Here is an 11,209-nt window from a genome sequence, read left to right on the forward strand (position 1 = left end):
TGTGTGTGTGTGTGTGTGTGTGTACACATATTTTACAAATTAAATAGAGTAAGCAATAAATAAAATATATAAAAATATACAGAGTTGAGACATGCTCTCTATTCACATTTTTATTATATTTATATACAGAAGGACACTCTTTAGTCTGCTCTGTTGATTTGCAGCTTGCCTTTGTACAAACTGTACAGCATTTTGTATAACAATGTTCTGGGAAAATGATGAACATTATCTGCTCGCGACTGTTGGTGAGCAGTTGGTTGAACTCTCGCGAGATGTGAACGTACGGAAATCACACCCGTGTTGAGAGTCGTTCCATGTACGCGGGCACTGAACCCAGGTCGGTCTCCATGTCCATCTCCTTGAGCGGTTACATCAGAGCTGTTAAGTCGTAACTGCAGCTCGACCAGCCGAATGAAACCGCTCTCATCAGTGTGAAGAATGAATCATGGGACAGCGTTACTGTGGAAACGACGGTAACTGCTTTTGTTAACCTGACATATTAACTACAGTTAGCTGACAAAGCTAGCCGGCAGAATATATCCGGGTATAGTAGCTAGATTTGCTGCTTGATAGCTTGTCTCATTGTTCGTGGCCGGTTCAGTGAGCTGGAAGAAAATGGATTACGTGATGCTAACGGCTCACCCTAGCTGATGCAACTTTACTCGGTCATTGTCATTATACAATCAGCTCATTTAAACCCGTTAGTTAGCTGGCTCAGTAATCTCATGCAGCTGAATAGCTAGATTGTTGAGCGTATGCATAACCTTAAATCACTACTGCCACGATGATGCTCCAGGATGGCGCTACACAGCTTCTTTGCCTCACAGCCAGCAGCGGGGTCCCTCTTTTCACAAGAGGAGCCTCCAAACAGCTGCCCTTCTCTGTCATAGGCTCTCTAAATGGTGTTCACATGTTCGGAGGTGGTCAGGGGGTAGTGTTGACCTGCTCTGAGACGCAAGGTGGAGGGAAGGTGGTGTGGAGACTTTTCCAGGACAGTGTGATACTCATCGCTGTGAGTGGAGGTGGAGATGGCGGAGTGGGCAGCAGCAAAGAGGAGGAGGCCCGTCTACAACGCCTCCTGGAGAATGTGTGGGGCTGCATGGTGCTGGTGTTAGGGCTGGATGAGCTGGTTAATGTCCGGAATGTTGAGAGGCTTAAAAGGGAACTCAGGTCCTGCTTCAGTCTTATTGATGAGCTACTGGAGGACAAGCAGGAGGGTATTCTGGGAAACCTTACACATTGTGCTGATTCACTGGTGCCCCCAAATCCTGCTCTTTTTCAGGAGGCAGTGGATGGTTTTGCTCAGGCTGCAGAAAGCGAGTTTGGTTGCCTCGTTGTTCATGGGCGAATCGCTACAGCAACTGAAAAGTGGTGGCGCCTCGCTCCGCAGGAAGTTGTCCTGCTTTCTGCTTTGATACGCTCACACTCAGCCTCTGGATCTGCTTCTTGTGATTACCCAATTTTCCTTCCTCATGGCAGCCCCACTGTAGCCCACCGTCTTCTCCGCTTCCAGCTGCTGCCCGGAGCAGACGTATGTGTGCTGTGCGGTCCGACCCCATCCCTGCATGGAGCTGAGACTGGGCTGGTGGGTCGTTTCTGGTCTCCTTTGGTCGAGACCCTGAGAGAGTGCCTGGCTGTTGGAGAACGCTGCCTACCAGGGTCTGTATCCGTTCGGCCTGATGTGCTGGCACTTCTTCTCATCAACCGTGAAACACGTCGCGCAGTCTCCTGTGTACGGACTTCCAATTACCATTACGATGATCCATTACTCTCCAGAGCCCGCTGCTGGGAGCTGCTGAAACTCTTTTATATCTTCAGCACATCACGGTACTTCACCCAGGAAGAGCCTTTATGTGTCTCCACAGAAGAAAAGGCTCAAAGAAGCAACACTGAAGACTTTCCTCTTGGATTCTCCCACCAGCCCCAACAATGTTATCTAGTTACAGAGGAATGCAAAAGCTATGGACTTCAAACACCACAGCACCAGCTGTTTCTGCTCATCTTACCATCTGTGCCCACGTTTGCACTGCGTACACTGGCTACACAGACTCTGTCTGATATAGTAGCAGCCACAGGGTTCTAATTGAATTTGCTGTTTAACACCTTTTTTTTTTAAATCAGAGGTGAATATCTATAACATTAATGTGAATTTACATTTTCTTTACTGATTTACGCAAGCATATTATATGCTCACACACAAATCTCACATCATAAAGATAAGCTACTATTTTTGTAAAGACAGTTATTAACTGTGCACTGGTAAAATCTATGGTAGAAACAATGAAACACTACTCAAGCTCTTACAGTTTCTACTACGCTGCCTCTAATGCTGGCAAAATATAAAAACACATTGAAATGTTACACCAAAGTGCTTTGAGTTTTGTTTTGCATCACTGTTGCACAACTGCCCTGCCTCTCTATAAGCTGGTTATTACGTTAGAGGTCAGCACTGTTACAATGTGTATTAAAATATACTGGAGAATAATGTAAAGATGTTAAACTGGATTTAAAATTGCCTGCTGTTTTTGTATATTTTGTATATACCAACTATATTTTGTCTAAATATAGTTGGTTAATTTCTCTGGGTCTTGATTTCACTGAGTCAGTCATTCACGTGTTTTCTCATGTTGATGGGTCTGCCCACTACTGGCTGAGAGATTCATTGCAAAACTCAATAGCTGTAGAACAAAAAGTACAACGTCTAAACCACTTCCTAAATGAAACTAAATGTTTTCAATATTATTTAAGTCAGTCAAAGCTGAGTAATCAAAGTGGTCAAAACTGAACGTTTCCACCTCAGCATTCTTTGAATCAGCTGCTATTTTTGTGCAGTAACTTTAGTGTATTTAATAAAGCCTTGCACCGAGAGTATGAACGTTTTGAGTTACAAGCCCTCGAAGTATATGTCTGGGGCCCAAATGTGGCTGAGGAGACACAAGTACAGGAACTAGCTACATGAAATTTTGAAGTCTGAAAAGTACATTTAAGCTGTGTTTTAAAAACTGCAACCAGATCAATTTTATATCCAGCTGTACAACAGAAAGTACAACCTCAAAACCACTTCCTAAATGAAACAAAATGTTGTCAGTAGTATTGGAGTCTGTCAAAGCTAAGTCCTAAAATTTAAATTAAATTACAGGCCCAAATGTTGCAGAGGAGACACAGAAATGTTGAAGTCTGAAAAGTACATGTAATCTGTGTTTTAAAAATTGCAACCAGTCCAATTTTATATCCACTCAAGTCTTGTTTGTGTGCAGAATGTATAGTTTCGGTAGCAAGACTGCACCAGTTTTATTGTCCATTATATAAAGTCACAGAAACAAGGACTAGCTACACTTTTTATTTGAGCTCAAATGTGTGTTTAAGATCATTTCTGTCTTCCAGCATGAAGTAATAATTAGAGTATAAAATGCTGAGAAAATTAAGCATTTCGAAAGCCCATAACCATAAAAATGTTCATAGTATGAGGGTAAAACTTTGCATGGTTTCATTAAATATGCTTAAGTATTTATGTATTATAACCCAGCTAGTAGCAGGGGTAGAAAAATTTTCACATTTCTAGAAAGCTGTGAGACAACTTACATGCAAGGGGGGAAAAAAGATCATCTTTGCGTTACAAAAAAATTATTTTACAGGATTTGATGGTGTAATAACAGCTGTGATTACTGATGAAACACACCATTGCTGAATGAGCACTTCTGGTGGTGATGAATAAATGACAGTGTTTTTGCATTTCTCTACAACTGCAGCGATAAATTGAGGAACCCAATTGCACTCTCACGTTTCAGTGTGAAGACTCAGCTTTACTGAAAATCACTGAGGATCAGTAGCATGTAAGTGCTTTCTAGTCCTCGCTTCTCATCAGATGCACTGCACTCCATACTCATTCTGCATTTAGTAGAAGTTGCTGTGAGCCAGGAGACACAATCCTAGACAAAGACCACCCCATTCTGAAGTACCAGTGTTACCAGGCCAGACCTTATTCCTTATGTTTGACCCTTACTCCCAATGGCCTGGAAACACTGCTGAGCATGAGAAACGGTAATGCCTCCTTCTAATCCAGGAACAGTGTACGTTTTGTGCAGATTTTTACATAAACTGCAGCGTGGTTCGCCTTATTCCTGTGGTACAAGGAAATGGAGATTTCTCACATTCTTTTGCATTAATCCACGGGGATTGGGACGTGAGTGAAGTTTAACAAAGCTGCAGTCCACGCAGGAGGGGCTTTGATAACTATTTAGTTCACTTCTGTCTCCACCCAGGCCGCGTGGGCATCTCGGGACAAAGAGAAAAGCGCGGTGAAGTTAACAGTCAGCAGCCGATTGGCTTATTTTCCGGCGTGGAGCAGTTTAGCCCGAGTAACCGGAGAACCGTCGCTGATTGACAGCATCACGGAGCGGCGGGTAACGGAGGAGAGCGGGTGGGATATAGATGGTTACACAAAAAGGGGAGGGGTACGCTCGCTGGCGGCCGTGTTGTTAAATATGCACCGCCTAAGAAAAAAGTCCCAGTGAAAACTTTGTGTAGACACAGTCGTATTTTGTCACCACCCTCAGATTCTGACGCAATATTTTTTTTTTTGGTCGAAACCTCCTTTTAACTTCAGCGCGTGCTAAAGGTTCGACTGTGCACGCGCGGAGTCGTTTTTAGGATCCCGGCGGTCACTCCTCTTGCTCAACTTTATTTTCACTCTTTCTCTGGTGAAGCAACCGGCGCGGTACAGCTCGCTGTGCCCGCAGAAGTGTTTTCTAAAGTCGCTCGGCTGTTTTGAAAGAGTCTGGTAACATGTCAGCCGCTCGGATGCAGGTGCTCTCCTCCAGAAACGTCCGGCTTTTAAGCTGCGGGCGGAACGAGGTGTTTGCCGGTAGAAGCGGAGCGCAGCGGCCCGGCGGCGACCCCAGGACCCGCTCACTGACTTGTCCCCCTCTGTCATCCTCCTCTTCTCCCGGCAGAGCCCTATCGAGTTTGAGTGCGACGCGGCGTGGACTTCCCAAAGAGAAAATGTCCGAGAATGGGATCATGTCCCGGGCCAAGGTGCTGACCATCGACACCATGAACCCCACGGTGAAGAAGGTGGAGTACGCCGTGCGGGGACCCATCGTACAGCGCGCCGTGGAGCTAGAGAGGGAGCTCTCAGAGGTTTGTACAAGGGCGCCTAGAGTCCTACTTGAACACCACTTTGTATCTCACTAGACAATAAAGACTAACTTCTGATGTGGCCATGTAAGATGAATGTATTGTGTGTGTGGGTGTGTGTGTACTACTTTGAAAGTTATTGCAAAGCTGTGAACCAATCAAATGCCACTCACCTCTCGTGCCTATTTTAATCTCATGGGACTTTAAATGTTACTTTGTTCTCAAGTCCTACAAAATGATAGATATGATTCCGTGAAAGAGTTTCAGTGTGTCAACAAGTTAGTGTATGTACTTACTTGGCTTGAATTGAAGATCAGCAGGTTAACTAGTGTTCTAATGTCTACGCACAAACTACTGTTGCCAAATAAAAGTCTTTGTTTACATTTGGTTAACTCCTCTACACGCCCTTATCAAAGTCCGTCAGAAGGCTACGTTTTGTCTCTCTGTGATGCACCTGGTTAATTTCTAACTTGTTTTTCAGCTGGTCTTATTGACTCCTTGTTTCTAAACGATGACTGCTTATGTAAAAATACAAACTGACCTCACAGCGAAAGTCCATAGTCTAATTTTTTCTGCATTCCAGCAAAAACTGTTGTCATTATGGTGAATTGAATTACTAAGAGAGATTTGCTCTCTTCTCCTAAAAATGAACTCTCAGCTCTTATATAACCACATTGAAATTAAGTAAATAATAGAAAAGTTTCTTTGCACTTTATTGGCACCAAATAAGAACCTGTTGCTAATTTCTCACTCTCTCTCTCTCTGCTCTGCTCAATCCCTTCTTCACAAGCTGTCTATGGTGATGTGGCAACCAGCTGTTAGTGTGCTGAGTGCAGTCTGGTGTGAAAACTGTCCTCTCTTGAGTGGTTTGCTTAGTTAAAGGATGAGTATGCGAGCGGGTTCTCGCTCAGGTCAAATGCACGGTAACATCGGGCAACAGGGTCTCTAATGACGGTGGTAGCCCTTCACCCAGATGGTTCAATTACTCCAAACATATTATGTTCTGTTTACTTTGACTGATGCTCATCCACAGATGAGCACTCTCTCTACATATGGGATTTTCTTCTCAGCTACAACAGTTATATCAGGTGCTAATTGATGTTTAGGTGCTCAAAAAGCAGACACAATTGTAGCTGGATTCAGTTGGTAGAAGCACAGTTAAGGTTTAAAGGTACAGGAGAATTTTCACAAGTGAAACAACTTTTTACAGCTGTTGGTAAACTGTAATAAACTTTACTACTAACTAAAACTAGTTCTCTAATTGCATACTGTTGCACAGCCAGAAGGGAGAAATGTATCTCAGTTAGGCTTACTCTCAGCTTCTCCATTTTTTCTGAAGCACTCACCAAATGATGCCAATCATGCTTGGAATTGTTCGTAGTTATTGCAGCACGCCTTACTCTTTTGTGGACAGCTGCTTGTTCAACAGGTTTGGTTAGTCTTAGATCACTTTGGGAAACGAGTCAGAAAAATATTCTCTCTTTTGTCTGGGCATTAACTTCCTAAGACCCAAACTCTCCCACGGCATGCATTTTTGATTTCTCTTTGATATTTGGGCATATTGGGGCTCAATGAATGTAAAATCAAAGAATTACCAGATTTATTTATTTATTTTTACCTGATTTTTGTTTCTAAGAAAAATGAGAGCCACATATGAGGATATTCATTTAAAATTTCGGTAGAACAGTAGCAGTATAATGTCCTCGTAAGTGGATATCAGGCCCTTGTAGAGCAACGTTGAGTATTTTGGTCTAAATAACCCAAAATGTGATGTCCACATATGTGGACGCCAGGTCCTAGGAGGTTAAGCATGTACGCGCACACAAGAAGGCACGCTGTGTCCCCTGTTCTGTAAATTTTGTTTACTTTTTGGATGAGGACCAGTATTGCATTGTGCCTTCTAGCATATACAAAGTATGTGTTGTTCAAAGAGCACAGAAACAAGACAAACTGCAACAACCTACTGTACCAGTATGCATATGCAGTGATAAATATCACACTGTCGTTGTTGTTTAGTTTTAATGAGCGACTATCTGATAGTGAATGGGGCTGTTTGAATGAGCTGCCAGATATTTTAATTCTGCTGGAGCACTGTTAGCTGAACAAACCAAAGAAACAGACACACAAGAGTGCAAAGTGAATTTTTATAACAGACTTTTTGCTGCAAAATCGAAACTGTTGAAAGCCCCTCAGTAGAAAGAAACACTGCCTCTCCTGCTGGACCTTCAGTATTGTTTTTTTTTCTCCTGTTTTATAAGTGATGAACAAAAAGCACAGGCCAGGAGCAGAGGTCAGCCTTTTTTTTCTAAAAGATCAACATCATGAATGGATGCTTCTTTGACCCAGGGGTGTTATGCACACTGTCTAATGTTATTGGCTCAGCCTGAGAGACGCCTCTTGTGTGTGACCAATGGGAGAGCGAGGGAATCATGTTTCCTAAAATCTGAACTGGACTGGACAAATCAAATGTGTTGTTTGGATTTCTGCAGGGTGTCAGCGTGTAGTTTCACTGGTGGATTTTCTGCACTGTCGCACTGTGTCTTAACATCTGGTGTTAGCAGCATGTGTTTGCGTGCATGTTTCTCTGTGTGTTTCCCTGTATTGCTGTTTATCCTCCGTCAGAGGTCTCAGCTGGTCAGGAGATTATCTTTCAGACCTTGGAGTATTATATTATTTGCCTGGGAGACCATAAACAAATAGCTCTTATATAGATAATATTCATGGCTAATTATTTCAAACATTTAGCTTACTGTTGCTTCATGTAATCCATGCTGTTTTTATTTTTAAAGGTTGCACAAAAGAGATTGAAAGCTTTTTGTGTAATGTTAGTCTGTTTGTTTCACAAGGTTAATAGAAGTGATGTGATAAGCTGGTTTGCTCAGGTAGAAACTGTGTCTGCACATTTGACCTCCATCAAAGCTGTTCTAGACTCACTAAACTACTTTTCCAAGTGGTCTGCGTCTCCTCCTGAATAAACACAGCTTACACAAATGCTGTGCATGCATATCTGTCTTATCTGGAGTTTATATTTTACTTAAATGACCGGGTTCGTAGAATTTAATCATAAGCCTTGAGACTTTGTTTTATTAACTGTCTGTAAGAGTTTTGTTTTTTTGCTCCTTTTTTGGGGGGGTGGGGTGGGGGTCGTTATTTGTTTACATCAGCTTTTGTTGCTTATCAGCCATGCCTTTCTTTGGCTTTGTTGATGCATTACTGAACAAACAAACGACCCCCCCAACTTCCACCCAGAAAACTTGCTGACTGAAAAAAAATTAGAAAGAATTTGCATTTTTCTATAAAGCTGCTAAAATTTTCCCCAGTGTTTTTGTTCAGGATAATATCTGGGACATGACATTCAGTAAAGCAAACTAGGGATGCACAAATTGTGAATTTCTGGGTCAATTACTATTTTGCAGATAACCAGTGCTGATTTGACATTTAGAACAGCCAATAAATGTAAAAAGCGAAGAAAAAAACACAATGTTCAACCATGAGTGTTGATGTTGCATGTTTGACACTGTAGCTTCCCTGTTGTGGTGGAGGGAGGAATCAGCTGATATACTGAAATATCAGATTTCTAACTCTCCACATATCATATCGGTCCTTAAAAATCGTCAGTCAGACTCTCGTACCTTTATTGTTTTCTGTTTTCTTCTTTTCTATTTTAGTTCTTTCTCTGACTGTCTTTCCACATTTAGCTAGCAGTAAACTGATATGACTCAGCAGATACAAATTAAAGTCACTGCCATGTGTAAATATCATACTATTTGTTGATAGGTGATTATCAATCATATCAGTGTCTGCCAACATGTTACTGGATCCCTAAAGCAACTTTTTAATTTTTCTGCATAACTTGCAGCTGCATAAAGTCTCATGTCCAGTAAACCAGTGTGGGGTCCGTGTGTATGGAACAGTTATGTATGTGTTTAAAAGAGTGCAGGCATAGTGTTAAGGTTATTTAGGTGCAGCTGATGGTCTTTGTCTATTTTTAAAAGCTTTTTGATGTATCAAAGTAGTTGTTGTTGTGTACAAAATGTATAGTTAAACTGCTGCTAATTGTGTTTATGTTTGACAGGGAATGAAGAAGCCCTTTGCAGAGGTCATTAAGGCCAACATTGGTGACGCGCATGCTATGGGCCAGCAGCCAATCACTTTCTTCCGACAGGTCTGCTCCTAAACCCTTCCCTTTACTTCTATCTAAATATAACAACTTTTTTCATGTTTGTTAATGTACTTCACACTAACGCTGACTCTTCAAATACGTCATTGTCAGTGTGCCCGTTTTATGTAGTAATGCATGCAGATAATACACCCTTATGCTTACTCAATCTTGTTGTTTAAAGGTCCTGGCGCTCTGCTCCTACCCTGAACTGCTGAGTGACAGCACATTCCCAGAGGATGCTAAAAGTAGAGCATGCCGCATTCTGCAGTCTTGTGGCGGGAACAGTATGGGTGTGTATGAGGTCTAGGTTTTTTTTTTTTGTTAGTAATTATCACCCTTAGTCCTTTCATACACCTACTGAGTGATATATAGCCACTGCGGTGATTCTAGAGCTTGTGTTACTATAGCAGCTTGCATCGTCTCCATATGAATCTCCTTCAGGTTCCTACAGTGCCAGTCAAGGCATAGACTCTGTGCGTCAGGACGTGGCCCGTTACATTGAACGACGGGATGGCGGTGTGGCCTGTGACCCAGATAACATTTATCTCACCACAGGAGCCAGCGACGGCATTGTGGTACTGTGATTTATGTCTCCATTTTAGTTTTAATTATGCACATTTGTCTTGTAGCAACAGTGAAGGAAGTACCTCGATTTTGATTTTGAACACTGAACTACAAAAACAGGCTTGTGAAATTAAAGCCTCAGCAGTGAGCCTGCTTTTAAAGGATGCATTGTACATGCAACAATTAGCAGGGAAATAAATACGTGTGAGAACAAATCTATTGAATGTCAGCCAATCAAAGAAAGGCTGAAACTAGATCACTGATGCATGAACATTTTGGCTAGCTAGATGGGTATTACCTTCTCATGACCCCTTTCATGGGTTGTCTGGGCTGTTTAACGGTTTTGTTCTCCAAGAGAAATGACCTAAAACGATAGCATCTCTATCTGGCAGTAATGTTAACTGGGTTTTTACTCAAATATAATATTTATTTTTCGTAGAATGCTCACAAAGAACGAATTTCTTGTGCATTTTTGTCGTACGTGTATATATTTGTTATATATTGCATTCAGGTTAAGCAAGATGCAGCCAAACTACTACGTAATTCGAAAATCTGATTATATGTACATGCAGATGAGGGCACAATTATTAGCCCCAAAGTTTTTGTCAAAAATTTTCCAAGTGCTTTTTTAACAGAGCATGAGGTTTTAACATAGCATTTTTAAACATCCTAGTTTCTCTTAGAAAGCTTAAATTATTTCTATTTGCACACAATAACCTAATTATTTTTAGAAAACAACATCATAACCCTGCGGGGCCAGTGGGCAACATGCAGATGTAGGTTTGCAAGAATTCGAGAACAAGGTAACATAGGAGTTTGAAATTGATACCATAGAGGTATCTGTAAAAGTTTAAGACTAATTTGAATCTCAGTGACTTCATCGTAAAGGTCAGAGGTCAAGTTTTTTGAAAAACTTGTAAATGCAATAAAGAACAAAGCAACGTAGGATTTTGAAATTGATACCAAAGGTGCATCTACTAGGAGGATGAGAGTTAGCACTGGCAGCCACCAGTATTTAAAAAAAAAGAAGTAATTTTCATAGTGCAGTCAGCATTATAACTGAAGCATCACAAATCTTTTCCGACTTGTTCTTCAGACAATGCTGAAGCTGCTGGTGTGTGGCGAAGGTACAACCCGTACCGGTGTTATGATACCCATACCTCAGTATCCCCTGTATTCAGCTGCACTGGCCGAACTGGGCGCTGTGCAGATCAACTATTTCCTTAATGAGGAAAAGTGCTGGAGCCTGGACATCACTGAGCTGCAGCGTGCTGTAAATGAGGCCAGGCAGTACTGCAACCCCCGAGCCTTATGCATCATCAACCCTGGAAACCCCACAGGTAAGTT

At 41.9% G+C, this 11,209-nt stretch overlaps 2 protein-coding genes across 4 annotated transcripts in view; both read left to right on the plus strand.

Moving 5' to 3' along the window:
• Nucleotides 1-245: 245 nt before the first annotated feature.
• Nucleotides 246-11,209, plus strand: part of gpt (glutamic--pyruvic transaminase) — a 15,983-nt gene continuing 5,019 nt past the window's right edge. The window contains exons 1-7 of one of the 3 annotated variants that reach the window (XM_005742560.2): nucleotides 246-473; nucleotides 3,750-3,833; nucleotides 4,953-5,139; nucleotides 9,212-9,301; nucleotides 9,480-9,588; nucleotides 9,740-9,873; nucleotides 10,959-11,202. In XM_005742560.2, the coding sequence (XP_005742617.1) occupies nucleotides 5,002-5,139; nucleotides 9,212-9,301; nucleotides 9,480-9,588; nucleotides 9,740-9,873; nucleotides 10,959-11,202 (715 nt within the window). In that variant the 5' untranslated portion in view covers nucleotides 246-473; nucleotides 3,750-3,833; nucleotides 4,953-5,001. Of the gene's footprint in view, nucleotides 474-3,749; nucleotides 3,834-4,257; nucleotides 5,140-9,211; nucleotides 9,302-9,479; nucleotides 9,589-9,739; nucleotides 9,874-10,958; nucleotides 11,203-11,209 lie in introns of those variants that run through there. The other 2 variants (XM_005742559.2, XM_005742558.2) reach the window with 2 other exon arrangements.
• On the plus strand, nucleotides 480-2,512 carry fuz (fuzzy planar cell polarity protein). Its single transcript, XM_005742561.1, has one exon. It carries the CDS (start codon nucleotides 785-787, stop codon nucleotides 2,081-2,083), a length of 1,299 nt encoding a protein of 432 aa, XP_005742618.1. The 5' UTR covers nucleotides 480-784; the 3' UTR covers nucleotides 2,084-2,512.

This window comes from Pundamilia nyererei, unplaced genomic scaffold (assembly GCF_000239375.1).
Source record: "Pundamilia nyererei isolate P.nyererei 1_Seehausen unplaced genomic scaffold, PunNye1.0 scaffold00121, whole genome shotgun sequence".
NCBI classification, from domain to species: Eukaryota; Metazoa; Chordata; class Actinopteri; order Cichliformes; family Cichlidae; genus Pundamilia; species Pundamilia nyererei.